The sequence below is a fragment of the Limulus polyphemus genome, unplaced genomic scaffold (genome assembly GCF_000517525.1).
Source record: "Limulus polyphemus unplaced genomic scaffold, Limulus_polyphemus-2.1.2 Scaffold6012, whole genome shotgun sequence".
In the NCBI taxonomy this organism is placed as follows: Eukaryota; Metazoa; Arthropoda; class Merostomata; order Xiphosura; family Limulidae; genus Limulus; species Limulus polyphemus.
The window spans coordinates 38,607-53,761 of record NW_013671622.1 but is presented as its reverse complement, the minus strand read 5'-3'; the positions used below and the strand labels follow the sequence as shown (position 1 = coordinate 53,761).

General features: G+C 35.3%; 1 protein-coding gene across 3 annotated transcripts; it reads right to left on the bottom strand.

The window, feature by feature from the left end:
- Positions 1-2,263: 2,263 nt before the first annotated feature.
- LOC111089360 lies at positions 2,264-14,734 on the bottom strand. 3 transcript variants are annotated; one of them, XM_022401728.1, is made up of 7 exons: positions 13,667-14,734; positions 11,057-11,221; positions 8,700-8,878; positions 7,427-7,603; positions 5,837-5,965; positions 4,740-4,985; positions 2,265-2,903 (listed from the first exon to the last, which is right to left on the bottom strand). In XM_022401728.1, exons 1-7 carry the CDS (start codon positions 14,365-14,367, stop codon positions 2,680-2,682), a joined length of 1,821 nt encoding a protein of 606 aa, XP_022257436.1. In that variant the 5' UTR covers positions 14,368-14,734; the 3' UTR covers positions 2,265-2,679. The 3 variants fall into 3 exon arrangements, with proteins under 3 accessions (XP_022257437.1, XP_022257436.1, XP_022257438.1); XM_022401729.1 differs by lacking the exon at positions 5,837-5,965 and having other exon boundaries at positions 2,264-2,903; XM_022401730.1 differs by lacking the exon at positions 2,265-2,903 and having other exon boundaries at positions 4,886-5,022.
- Positions 14,735-15,155: the final 421 nt, after the last annotated feature.

Sequence of the window (15,155 nt, the reverse complement as noted above, 5' to 3'; positions counted from 1 at the left end):
TAAAAATAAGTAAATGTGTGGTATTATATCTATTTATTTAAAAAAAAGTACATGTGTGGTATTATATCTATCTATTTAAAAATAAGTACATGTGTGGTATTATACCTATTTATTTTTCTTTCAATTTCAAGTAATAGAAAATATCCCCTACCATAATATATTCCTTGTAAAGCAATTTTACCAGCTGGAGGTTTGGGTGTCCCCCCTTTTCATGCCCTACGGGCAGATTTTAATCCCCCCCTATCTTTTTGACCTGTGTGACACCTATGCGTTATTACACTGTTAAGGTTATTTCCATGCAAATTATACTTATAATTCAAATTATGATAACCCACATGCATTATCTTGCATTTGTTATAATGGAAACCCATCTGCCATTTATTTGCCCAACTCACTAAATGATCTAAGTCAGTGGTTCTTAACCTTATTCCATGCCCCACCTCGACACCTTAAAAAATTTGATGCCCCCTTAATATAAAAACACATTTGGTGTTGAAAAGAACCTTAATATTATTAGCAAATTTAAGTAATTTGTTGACCATTCCTTCACCCATGTCACTGATATAAATTAAAAACAGCAAAGGTCCTAAGACTGAGCCATGAGGTACCCCTCTTCTGAGATTAATCCAATGTGATTGAACTCCATTTATAACAATCACCTGCTTTTTACATCCAGCCACTCCTCTTCTGTCCAATTTGCTAACTTATCTCCCACACCTATGGAGATATTATATTTTACAAGCCTTTTATGTAGCACCTTGTCAAATTCTTTCTAAAAATCCAGATATGCCAAATCTACACCCTTACTCTTATCTATAGAAACAGTAACCTTTTTTCTATGTTTGTATTTTATCCTGTTTTAAGTCTTAGGCATTGTAAATATATTCTGAAACATAAACATAAAAATATAATTAGAAAGGGCAACTCGAAGTTATACGGAATAGGTTTGTTCACATATAGCAAGATGTAAACTATAGGGCTGCTTGTTAACTATACTATAGGCCTAAAAATATTCTATTATCACTCCTAGGGCTGTAGTTATCCCACTTATTTTCCTCTTCAAAGACACGTGTACTATTAAACCTTACCTTTGACAAGAGTATGGTTTGATAAGTTATATTTGTGTGTGGATCTCTATAGCTAACAGCCTGATGCATTGTTTGTTTGTTTTGAAGTTCGCGCAAAGCTACACGAGGGCTATCTGAGCTAGCCGTCCCTAATTTAGCAGTGTAAGACTAGAGGGAAGGCAGCTAGTCATCACCACCCACCGCCAACTCTTGGGCTACTCTTTTACTAACGAATACTGGGATTGACCATCACATTATAACGCCCCCACGGCTGAAGGGACGAACATGTTCGGTGTGACGGGGATTCGAATCCGCGATCCGCAGAATGCGAATTGAACGCCCTAACCACCAGGCCAAATGACTTATGTAATAGCTGTAGTTGTGGGTAGAATGAATGAATGAAGATAATCTGCTTTGTTTACTCGTCAAAAATGCTCAGCCTCGTTCTCGTGACGACCTTGACACATCATATAAAGAAAACCATGTCCTGGTGTATGGAACGACTGTCAAAACACAAAAGTCTAACGTTCAGGGAACGATTATAAAAACACAAAAACCTGACGTTAACCTAACGGTGTAAAATCACAAAACATTAACTGTCACTTAAAAATAACAATTTTTATAAATCCTGCATAGGCGCCCGCAGGAAGGGGCGAGAGGGGGCACTCGCTCCCATTACATTTCACAAAAAAATTACACATATTATGATGTAAACTTAACATCGTAGTTAAACTAAATATTTTTAGTAATATTTATTAAAACTGTAAATTTCTGTTTGTGTTTAAGCACACTTAAACCCATATTATTTTAGTCTGTTGACTTACACTATAAAAGCTGATCCTCAACATACATGGTCCCGCCCTCGAAAATATTTCTGTGGGCGTCCATGTAATAAAATATAGAATAATATAGGCTTTAATAAATTTCTGGCTAATAACTGGCTAAATTTCAACAAACAAGGCGGTAGGTGAGAAAGTTTTCAAGTGAAATAAAACTATGAATATGCAATAGTTGTCTTATCTTTGAATCACAATATTTTAAAGTTAAGTGATTTATAACATGGTATAATATTATATAGTTGAGCCGTACGTTGGTTGGTGGCGCTTCAAAGTTTGTTCACGACGGTCCTAAAGTTGAAGCGTGTAAAAAATAAATTATAACTGTTCAGTCTGTTTTCAACATAAATTTCATTTATTGATGTATTAAGTTATATCTTCAGCATTTACATCTCTATGAGGCGTGAAGCTGTTAACAGATAATAAATGTTTTAATTTCCCCATTTTTATCACTTAGTGTAAGTACCACAAATTAATGTTAACTCATTATATCCCTTTACACTTACACCAAATAGCAACGTAAATTCAAAACGACGGAATTATTTTGGCGGTAAACTAATGTCGTTTCGATGGTCACCGTTCTTAATTTTTTTTTTAACTTGGTTTCATTGTGTTCCTATATAATGACAAAGAGAATATTTTGTGACATTAAGAAAACGAAAGACATTTCTTTACAGTTAAACCTAACCGTTCTCATCATTACCACAATACTAGTCTTAAGTGTAGTTACATAATAATTTAATTACAGGTTTTTCATAGTTTGATCATTTAAGGAATTACAACAGCACGCAGCACCCAGAATTCTTCACGCTAGAAGAACCAAGTAACTGGTCAGATGGAGGGTCTTCATACTGACCGTCTAGGTATAAACGAGTTATGTACATGTAGTAGCAGGTCTTAGTAGGTTTTACATTCACTTTGTTGACTTCTGTCTTATCCAAAACTTCCCCGTAAAGGCTCAACTGCACAATATCGGTAGCTGCATTGATGACAACTGCCCCTGCAAAGTGTTGACGTACAAAAAGCTTTAGGGATCGTTTGTAAAGTTCAAGTGGTAAAGTTCAACTACACTTATCCTAAGATAAAAATAGACTACTTATGTTTTTAGTTTGTTTGTTGAATTTCACGCAAAGCTACTAAAGGGTTATCTGTGCTAGTCGTCCGTAACATTAACGAGAGGGAAGGCAGTTAGGCAACATTAACCTTTGCCAACTCTCGTCAGACCGAATAGTGGGGTTTGATCGTCACTCGTATAATGCACACATGCCCCTCAAATTGCAGAGCATGATTTTTTTTTTTTGGTAATGAAGCTCGAACCACGAAACCTCAGATCCACACTAATCACTGGACCGCACTCGGTCTGCTTTAGTTGGTGAACATTTCGAATAACAACTTTTACCCCAAAACTCTCCACTTCAGTTTTAAAGTCACTAGGGCACCACCAGGGAATGCTCACTTTACAGTCAGCACTTTGGTCTGGTGGTCCCGTTGTTTGTATGCACGCAGAACCTGTCCGAGTTTTTGTCCAAATAAATGTTCCATTGCATTATATGTAATTATATCACAAGAACAGCATTTTACAAACACCGAGCCAGGTCACCCATTCTGAACACAGGGGGTGTTTCATCTTACCAAACAAATACCATAGTTCATTATAAATCAATGTGTGATTACGTTAGCTCGTTGATTATATGTACCCCCTCTTCACATTTCTTACCACCCCTACTGCAACAAACTAGTTTCTTTATGTGCTTCAGTTCCCTTAGAGGTCGAGAATTTATCATTGTGATAGGCTAGGGAGAAGGCAGGTAGTATGCACCTCTCGCTGCTAACTCTTGGGTTACTCTAATTAAATATAAGGATTGTCATCATACTATAAGACCCACACAGCTGATTTTGTTTGTTTGCTTGATTGATTGTTGTTAAGCGCAAATGGGCTATCTGTGATGTGTCCATCACCAGTATCGAAAACTAGTTTTTAGCGTTACAAGCCTTCATATTTACCCCTGACCCAATGGTGGTGCGGCACAGCTGAAAGGGCGAGCATGTTTGGTTTTGGAATTCGAAGAGTACCCACAGATTGCGAGACTAGACCATGCCAGGCCCCTATTTGTGAATATATGGAGATACGTTTAATTGATAGCTTTGTAATTTATAAAATAACTCCAAATGAGAAAATACTATTAAAGTGTGCTTAATGGACTACGGGATTTAAAATGCAAATATAGCAGAAGATGCTGGAACATGATTGGTGGGTCCAATCTACCAGCATACAAACGTCCCCTTCAGTTCTACTTACACTCGGTTATCACAAAGATAAACTTGTTATACTCGTGTTTCCTAACACAGATAACTTGAAAGAGCTGAGATTACTTTGGTATTGTTAATTTGTTTCAAAATAAATTTTTCATAGTGTATATGTTTCTGGTGATGGTGTATATGCTTTTGGCGGATGGTGCTTTTAACACACCTCGAATTTGTTTTTACTTTTTTTTTTTTACAACTAGAGTAACGTTACTTTCATTGAGCCTCACAGTTGCTCAGCTGTAAGTCGAACGTTAAAAAACTCGTGGTGAACAGATCACAGCTAGCCTATTGTATAGCTTTACGTTTATCAACAAACGACAAGTTTTGCATCGAAATGAATTTCTTAGAAGCAGAAATAAAAAATTAAAAACTACAAACATTTGAAGTGTTTTATATTATCTTCAAAGAATGACTGTTCTTTAGAGGCTTCTAATAATTGGTTAAGAATAATAACTTATTCATAATTTTCGTGGTTTAAAATGGTTTTATATTTTATGTAATAATTTTATTCATTAACCTTCTAATATACCTGATAGTTTTACCCAGGAACTAATCATTTCCTTAATTTTAACAGCATCGTCATGTGGAGGATTGTTCATGTTGCTCCTATACTGTGCGGGAACAATAGTTTTACAGGTGAGTCGTCTGGTGAGATGGGTAGTCTTCTGTTCAGAACTATTTTGTCTCGCGTAGAATACCCGAAGAAATCGGGCAAAGTGGTGCTCTAAATTATGCTGTTCCAAATAGCTCATTTGCTGTGAGTCTCCATACTTCTCTTGAAGTGGAATACAAAACAAATGGATGTTATTTGCCTGAAAATTCACAAAAGTCTCGAATGAAACCTAAACCTAAACACAACCCAGATTTTCGTTACTCGTTACTCTGTTGATTACATTTAACATTGTATGTGAACATTTTGTTTTTTTTTGTATATATATATATAAACAGATCGGACATGAAACACAAACAAAAGGCGGGAAGAATGAAATGAGTTCCCAATAACAAGAATATATCTTTTTGTCATAATTCTAATCTCTATTTGCAAAACACACTGGTGAGAATTGGAGTTAAAAATCAAGCTTGAAATGTCCCACATCTAAGCCTACTATTGAAAATCTGCTAACAGGTGTCAAAAATGACCCTAAAACAACATCTAAGGTAATATAACACTGGCATAGCAACTCTTTTTTTACACTTAGACTTTTGTGTAATCTTTTATAGTGGCACAGCTTACTTGTAATGAAATGTTTTATTAAAGCAATTTTTCTGCTAAAAAAATAATGTACTAACTATTCCGAAGGTTTATATAAACAGAATGGATAATATAATAACTATTTTGAAGGTTAAAAGAAACAGAATGGGTAATATACTAACTATTCCGAAGGTTTATATAAACAGAATGGATAGTATAATAACTATTTTGAAGGTTAAAATCAACAGAATGGGTAATATACTAATTATTCCGAAGGTTTATATAAACAGAATGAATAATATAATAACTATTTTGAAGGTTAAAATAAACAGAATGGTTAATATACTAACTATTTCGAAGGTTCATATAAATAGAATGGTTAACGCACTAACTATTCCGAAGGTTCATATAAACAGAATGAGTATTATACTTACCATTTCGAAGGTTTATATAAACAGACTGGATATTACAGATTCTCAAAGATTCTTTCCCAGTAAAACAAGAAGATACTTCCGAAACAAGACATGAAAACGTTTCTGAGGAGTTAAAAAAATCTTCTACCCCTGAAAACAAAATGAAACATATCTTTATTGAAAAATCATTTACAGGTCGTGTTTTCTGTTTTATATATTTTTTTTAGTTTATTTTTTTATTTTGGTTTCTTACTGCACCGAATAATCTACTGTGCAAGAGAAGGAAGAAATGTGATAGCGTATGGAAGTACTGTAGGTGTGAACTATGTACATAAAAGTATTGGAAGTGTAAACTGTGTATATAGAAGTGCTGGAAGTGTGAACTGTGTATATAGAAATACTTGAAGTGTGAACTGTGTATATAGAAGTGCTGGAAGTGTAAAGTGTGTATATAGAAGTGCTGGAAGTGTGAACTGTGTATATAGAAATACTTGAAGTCTGAACTGTGTATATAGAAGTGCTGGAAGTGTAAAGTGTGTATATAGAAGTGCTGGAAGTGTGAACTGTGTGTATATAGAAGTGCTGGAAGTGTGAACTGTGTATATAGAAGTACTGGAAGTGTAAACTGTGCACATAAAAGTATTGGAAGTGTAAGTTGTGTATATAGACGTACTGGAAGTGTAAACTGTGTATATAGAAGCACTTACAGTGTAAAGTGTGTATATAGAAGTGCTGGAAGTGTAAAGTGTGTATATAGAAATGCTGGAAGTGTGAACTGTGTATATAGAAGTACTGGAAGTGTAAACTGTGTATATAGAAGTACTGGAAGTGTAAGTTGTGTATATAGACGTACTGGAAGTGTAAACTGTGTATATAAAAGAAATGGAAGTGTAAATTGTGTATATAGAAGCATTAAAAGTGTAAACTGTGTATTTAAACGGACTGGAAGTGTGAATTTGTATATAGAAGTACTGGAAGTGTGAACTGTGTTTATAGAAGTAATGAAAGTGTAAACTGTGTATGTAAAAGTACTAGCGCTGAACGAAGTCCTTTGACACACTGTTTGTTTTTGGTTTGCTACTTATCAACGGAGATTAAGGTCGCTGTTCGACATTAATACACAAGTATCACTTTGATTTCTAATGTTACACAGTTGTTACTGGGAAATTTAACAAACTTCACGCTTGGATGGGCTTTTTGTGTGATGCTGGAAATAAGAATATATATAATATCTTGCTTAATACAGCAACCTCTTGATTTTTCTAATTGTTTTTATTTTTCTTTATTTCGGATTTTCCCACGAAGCTATACAAGGGCTATTTGCGCTAGCCGTCCCTAATTTTTAACTAATAGACTAAAGTGATGGCAGCTAGTCAACAACACCCTTGGGCTACTCTAATGGAAAAGTGGAATTTGACCTTTACTCTTATAACGCACCCACGGCTCCAAAGCGCGATTTTAAGAGAATCACTGGACCAAACTCAGCACTTCTGTAAATAAATGCACATGCAATGCATGTTCCCAATAATTTCATAACTGCATTACAAGATAAGGCTTCACGATAAGATATTCATATCTACAAAACATAGAACCAACAACTGAGACACTTACCTAACGACTCACAAGATGTGTTTGCACTGTTCTCACGATAATAGACGCGTAACATGAAAACAATTTCTTTGTTTACAGACGAAGTGCTTTCCCAAAGACATCCATCTGTGTCGATCTCCTCGACGTTTTCTATGTTTGTTATCTCTAGAGGAATAGTTTCCGCTGCTATAAGGTTTCCTGAGTAAAAAAAAATTAGGTTTCCTGAGTAAAAAAAAAAAGGTTTCCTGAGTACAAAAAATTAGGTTTCCTGAGTTAAAAAAAATTAGGTTTTCCGAGTAAAAAAAAGGTTTCCTGAGTAAAAAAAAGGTTTCCCTAGTAAAAAAAATAAGGTTTCCTGAGTAATACAACAAAAATCAGGTTTCCTCAATAATACAACTAAAAACAGGTTTCCTGAGTAACAACAAAAATCAGGTTTCTTCAATAACACAACTAAAACACGGTTTCCTGAGTAACAACAAAAATCAAGTTTCATGAGTAATAGAACAAAAATTAGGTTTCCTGAGTAACTCAACAACAACAAGAACAAAATTTACCTTTACTGTTAGGCTTGGTTTAGTGTCTCTTTTCCCCCTTACCTCAAATTAATTAAAATTTGGTAGATGTATATACATTTTTCAAAATTCTGCGATGATATAAGAACAGTTATCTAGCAATAAGGTTTAGAAAATGTTGACAACTTTAATATTTATTACTGTTATTTCATTGTACTAATTTTGAGTGTCAGAAACTATACGAAAACGAGTAAGTTTGTTTTTAAGATATTGTTTCAGTAACATTTAGCACGTTAGACTGACAGCCTTTATACACACATAAAATGACGATTTAGGTCCAGGTGCTACGGAAGTAAACTTCTGGAACTCAATTTTGTAGATGGCGCCACTGTATAATATATTAATTGTACACGTAAGTTTACTCCACTTTATATACAAACCTCGTGTGTCGTTCTTGGTCTCTTGAAGATGGAAAATCGTGTTGTCCACCGAAACACATAGCGCGGTTTCCATTTTTAATCTTATACAAAGAAAAGTATTCTGTATGTGGAAACGTTGGTGTCATCATTCAATGTTTTATTTTTATTGTCAGTAAAACTTTTTAACACCTGAGTTTGATAAAAGAAACTTAAGTGGAACACATTAAGCTCATACATATATAAACATACTTCTGATGTACTTATCAATATTCTATGTTATTTTACTTTAGTTTTATTTATATACGTACTTAACAGTATTTGTTTTATTCTGGTTTAGTGTTACTAGTTAAGTTTAAGTCTCACCCTCGATGTTTCCAGATTTGGCTAAATGGTTGAAATTATCCACTACTTTTGAAAGTGGCACAAAATGTCGTTGTTGGTTTCCGACGTCAGTTTCACCAATTTTCTGTGGTAAGAGGTTAACATAGTGGATATTCCAGGGGAGTTGGGGAGAATCTTTCTTAGCTGGACAGATCCATAATCTAGAATTCAGAGCAAAAGAAGTGCATCAGAAGTCTAAACTAGGCTAGAACAGTCACGTGTTTTGGAGATTAGAATACATTGTTGAAAGCTTTCATCTGGTGTCGGTTGTAAAGTTAAAACGAGTTATCTGGACTTTGGAATAGCGTAAATGAAGGGAAAAAATTGTGGTGTTTAAAGAAAAAATCATCTAAAGACGAGAGTAGAGATAGAGGAAATTTACCTGAAGCTATAAATAACGTACAAATAATTGTGTTTCGTCCTGTTTAAGAAATATGAAGAAATCGGAGGTTTATGAATATAAATAAACACGTGAGTCTCTCTGGATTGCTCCCTCGAACTAGATCCGGGAATGAATTACCCAAGAGGATCCAAAATTGGTCAAGGAAGGCTGGTTGGATTAGTTTTCAGGGTGAGGGCTAGACCCCAGTTATCCAGATTAGACAGTAGGGTCTTGGGAGGAGCTCTAAATGCATTTATTAAAGGTAATTTTAAACTGAAGTTTAGTGGTGATAAAATGTGAATGAAGAAATTGATAGGACATCTAGGTCAATCAGGAGGTTGTAAAAATATTTAGGGCATAGCAAGATAAATAATAATTTTAAAGGTGAATCCGTCAGATTTAAAGATAAACAATAATAAGCGCAGTTTCTAGCTTTCTAAACTTAGGAACATCACGAACAAAATAGATGAGTTCAGAGCTCTAGTTGAAATGAAAGTTATTATTTAATGGAAATTACGGAAACATGGCTAAGTTGGGAGAATATTCATAATAGGAATTATTTGAAACATCCAAGTTCTAGGTTATTTAATAGTGAAGAGGTAGTTGAACTTTTGAATATTTTTCATCTCTTTTGTTTTTGACAAGGAAAGACATTAATGACGTTTGTGGTAAAAGACCATCTTACTGATGTTTACAAGATTATCATGGGGAAAATTAGGGTAAAGGTCTCTGATTTTTCTGCCGAATCTCGAAGACAATAGTAATCTTAATTCAGAAACCCAGTCGAGCCCTGTACTGCTTTTTCTTTAAAGTAATTTTCCTAATTTTAATCCATTTTTACTGGGACAGATTGAAACGTGGGAGAGCCGACAGCCCAGCCTCCTGCTTCTTACGCAACTAATTGTAATGCATTCTTATATAGGTTTTCTTTTTTTTTGTTCCTGGTGATTCAGCGGTAATTCTCATGGTTCACAACACTAAAATTCTGGTTTCGATACCCGCCATGAGCAGCGCACAGATACGTATTATGTATCTTTCTGTTTAATAACAAGCAAACAAACAAAAAGCTTAAGCTTTCTGCAATAGTCCCCGGTGAGTCAGTGGCAAGATTAGGGACTTAGAGGCTAAAATCCGGGGTTCGATTCCCTGCGATGACTAGAGTGCAGATATCCCATTGTGAAGCTTAGCGCTAAAAACAAAACTAGCTCTCTGCAATAATGTATTGAAATCCAATAAATTCAGACTATCACTGCCGATTTAGATTTTAAGGGATTGAAAAACCAGAAGTATGAGACAACGGGTGGGGTGTTACTAATTCCAGACCATCCTGTCTGTACGATACATCATTAAAAAAGAAGTGTATTTAATTATACTTCTCATAAGACACCATGTTAGGCTTATTATATTTTTAACGCTACATTCTTAATCTGTCTGTCTGTTTTTGAATTTTGCGCAAAGCTACACGAGGGCTATCTGCGCTAGCCGTCCCTAATTTAGCAGTGTAAGACCAGAGGGAAGGCAACTAGTCATCACCACCCACCGCCAACTGTTGGGCTACTCTTTTACCAACGAATAGTGGGATTGACCGTCACATTATTACGCCCCCACGGCTGAAAGGGCGAGCATGTTTGGTGGGACGGGGATTCGAACCCGCGACCCTCAGATTGCGAGTCGAGCGCCTTATCCACCTGGCCATGCCGGGCCCATTCTTAATCTAGTCTCCTAAGGATTTTCATGAATTAGAATAATTTATAATAATAGTATTTACTATGATGTTTACCTCGTTTTCATGGTTTTTGTCCTGATTAATTTAGCGTTTAAAACAGCAACAATATGAAACGTGATTTATAATGGAACAAAGCACAATATCAAGAAATGTGGGAGGAAAACCTTATCACATTCTTGAAGTGAACTATACAAAAAATATAGAATGTACAGGTAAACATAATTTATTTACCTGAGACCTCGAACACCCCATAGTGGGTACTGGGGATTATCTGCGTAGATCGTGATGTTGGGGTCCACCTCAGGGGCACTTAACTTGAACAGAACAGTTTCACAGTTCACTACACAGAAATGCGATTTCTCCTGCAACCACTGGTTGGCCCGTTTAACTAGAGATCTGGTATACAAGACAGAAGACTAGGTAAGTAGAAATGTAGTCTTACACCGGGCTAGTTTTAAAACTCAGTATCCTCCTCTTCTCAGGTGTATTCACCACCACCTAATACACACTATCATTCTCTATTGTATTCCCCATCACCACTTAGTACACATTATCCTTTACAACTGTATTCACCACCACCACCTAATACACATTATCCTTTACAACGGTATTCACCCACACACCTAGTACACATTATCTTTTACAACGGTATTCACCATCACCACCTAGTACACATTATCCTTTACAACGGTATTCACCACCACCACCTAGTACACATTATCAATCTCTATTGTATTCCCCATCACCACCTAGTACACATTATCCTTTACAACTGTATTCACCCCCACACCTAGTACACATTATCCTTTACAACTGTATTCACCACCACCACCTAGTATCTATCCTTCTCTACTGTTTATTGCCACTACAAGTTGTGTTTTTATTTTACTACATTCCACGAAAGAGTAAATATTTCGTAAAATACAAATAAATACAGTATTAATAAAACTTGTACTTGTAAACCGACAGTTGAGATTACTGAATATTACAAGAACTTGTACTTGTAAACTGACAACTGAGGTTACTGAATATTACAAGAACATGTACTTGTAAACTCACAATTGAGATGGCTGAATACTGTGGGCACTTGTACTTGTAAACCGAAAATTGAGATTACTAAATATTACTAGAACATGTACTTGTAAACTGGCAATTGAGGTTAATGAATATTACCAGAACTTCTACTTGTAAACTGACAATTGAGATGGCTGAATACTGTGAGCACTTGTACTTGTAAACTGACAATTGAGATTACTGAATACTACTAGAACTTGTACTTGTAAACCAATAATGAAGATAGATGAATATTGTGAAAACTTGTACTTGTTAACTGACAATTGAGAGTGTTGAATATTATGAAACTTGTGAAACTTTGAGTTTTCACGAAACGTGCTTCAAGTTTTACAATCTGACATGTGAAATTCAAGGTTTAACAACGAATTTATTTGCTCTCACTTTATCAAATAAATTGGAAATTCAACAATAACACTTTATGATGTGTCGTCTTAAGATTCTCTAAAATTACATAAACCTCATTTAAAATAACTTTTGGTAAGCCTATAGTTAAACTTGAGATAGGATAGACAAGTTTATCTGTGAGACTAAAGTGTTGCACTTCTAAGTGACAAGGTGTGCCCAACAAGCTCAAGATTAATCATACAATCCACATTTCTGCCCCCTTCTGTCAAAAAACTTGTTCTTTAGGATAAGCTTCCTTCGATGGTATCAAATAAGATGAGTTTTCAAGCCAGTTTACTGGAATCAAATTTGTTTAGATTCCAAATTTAATAATCTACTGGACGCAATATTTAAATATGGTGGGGAAAAGTTTTCTTTGAACCTATGAGAGTATTCAGTAAAATGCGAAGCAAACCCCGGACCTTCCGATGAGCAGCCGGACACATTAACCCCTCTACGTTAACCCTGGTACACAGTTGTGATGTTAAAGTTTGGATTTCTTATGATATTTTTATAAAATAAAGTATTTTTAAAGTTATATTTTACTTCATTTCTAAAAACAAATATATTTCGATTAAGTGGGTTCAATTCAATATGTATACCCTGTGATGACATTTGAATAATATTTACAACCAACTGTCCAATGCATGATGAATACCTTTTGTCCACATTTGAAGTATTGTTACAACCAACTGTCCAATACATGTTGAATACCCTTTGTCCACATTTGAAGTATTGTTACAACCAACTGTCCAAAACATGTTAAGTACCCTGCGACTATATTTGAATTATCGTTGCAACCAACTGTCCAATGCATGATGAATACCCTTTGTCCACATTTGAAGTATTGTTACAACCAACTGTCCAATACATGTTGAATACCCTTTGTCCACATTTGAAGTATTGTTACAACCAACTGTCCAATACATGTTAAATACCCTTTGTCCACATTTGAAGTATTGTTACAACCAACTGTCCAATGCATGATGAATACCCTTTGTCCACATTTGAAGTATTGTTACAACCAACTGTCCAAAACATGTTGAATACCCTGCTACCATATTTGAATTATCGTTGCAACCAATTGTCTAATGCATGTTGAATACCCTGCTACCATATTTGGAGAAGGTTTAATTTTATGGTACAGAAAAACAAGATAAAATCACTTGCGATAATTCATTAAAACATGGTGTAATAATAAGAATATTTTATATTGGTTCAATGTTGATGATTATCTTAGATTAGTTTATACGGAAGAAAGTGAATAGAACTCGTCGTTTGAACTCAGAGTTCTAAATATTCAAATTATAAAAAAAAACAACAATAAAAAACACGATTCTCAAATAAACTCAGGTTTTGAGTACTTTATCTCTAAGCGCTTACCGAAAATTTTCATAGCTAAGATTGGAGGTTTCACCTTTCGTGTCATTTTGTTTCTCCGGCACAAAGTCAATAAAGGTCAAAGATTGTTGATCCATTACCTCACCATTGTCGACTTCTTCTGCAATGTTCTTCCTGAAACTGGACGACACTGATACACGCTTGAGAGTACCTCTCGATAGTCTTCCCCCGGTTTCGGCGTCCGTTCTGTATAGTTCAAGGATCGGTATTTGTTTTCCACAAGATTCACAGACGGCGGGGGTTGAACAATAATTCTGGTTATCTACAGGGACTAACACTTGGTTATCGTTAGGATGACCAATGTCCTGTATTCTATGTACTCCCAGTGTTACGTCATTTTGGTCATTTATAGAACCGCCGTTATCGCACTCTACACACCTCTGACCGTTAGGTGGCAACTTCGAGAGACTTTCGTCGTCTGGGGATGGTACTGGGTCGTCCGAAATCGACTGGTTTTTCGTTTCATAGTTCTTTTCAAACGTACCTTCGTCTTCCTGGCCCTGGGCCAAAACTTTTTCGCTTTCTTTGGCATTTTTCGTTTTAGATTCATTATCGTTTATTCCTGTTAGGTTGCCTCGTGGGTCCTCACAATTTACAGAAGTGAACGTGGTTGTGTTTATTTCAGTGGTGAATTTTGGAGGAACCATATCACCCTCATCCTGAAGAAGTCCTGACCCCTCCATAGCAACAAAGATTTCAGTTTCAGCACAAGCGAAATGGAAGAACACTAGAAATACCAATAGCGTGACAATTTGGCAATCCGAATGTACACTTACTTGCTCATTCGTTCTACTGTTATCAGAGGGCAAAGTTTATCACGAAGATTGTTTTATATAACGCAGGGGAGTTGCAGACATTTTGAACATTTTCTTTCGACGATTTAAAGCTGATCACGCAACAATAATCTCCCACGGTATCTTCATAGTCTAACGTTTTCACTCAGTCCTACATCACCACTTTTCTGGTCTTTTCACGGGTCCTAAATTACACTTAAATTATCTCTGCAGCCCGTCGTCATTTTTGCTTCTCTTGTCACTATTTGAAGCTCGTTTATACAAAAATATCTAAAATAGTTCAGTCGGTGCCCACTAGAGGGAGAAGCTGAGCGTAGCTATACCTATTACCTGGTAAAAAATACTAGTTAAATATTAGCTATAAAGTTATTTTTGAGATTTATTTGAATCTAAGTAAATTAGGATAAATCAATCCATAGAATATTTTTATATTAAACAAGAAACTATCCTAACGAACATAAGTTAAACTTCCATGCAGTATAATATCCGAAAGAATCATGGAAAACACGTATCCGGAATAGAATGAACTTCTAAAAAATGTTTGTTTATTAAAAGAAATAAATCTCCATTATGTTGGATGCTAGGTAGTTTACTTTATCTTAGTTATTACTTTCTTTTTTTTTAAACACTTATTTACACGAATACTTGTCAGTCCACAACTGAAGATACAAGTAAAG

Excerpts from the sequence above, each read along its gene's own strand:
- LOC111089360 (XM_022401728.1), bottom strand. The coding sequence starts at position 14,367 with ATGGAGGGGTCAGGACTTCTTCAGGATGAGGGTGATATGGTTCCTCCA. Across the intron at positions 11,222-13,666 it reads CTTAGCTATGAAAATTTTCG|ATCTCTAGTTAAACGGGCCA; the intron begins GTAAGCGCTTAG and ends CTTGTATACCAG. Across the intron at positions 8,879-11,056 it reads TGGGGTGTTCGAGGTCTCAG|ATTATGGATCTGTCCAGCTA; the intron begins GTAAATAAATTA and ends TCTGAATTCTAG.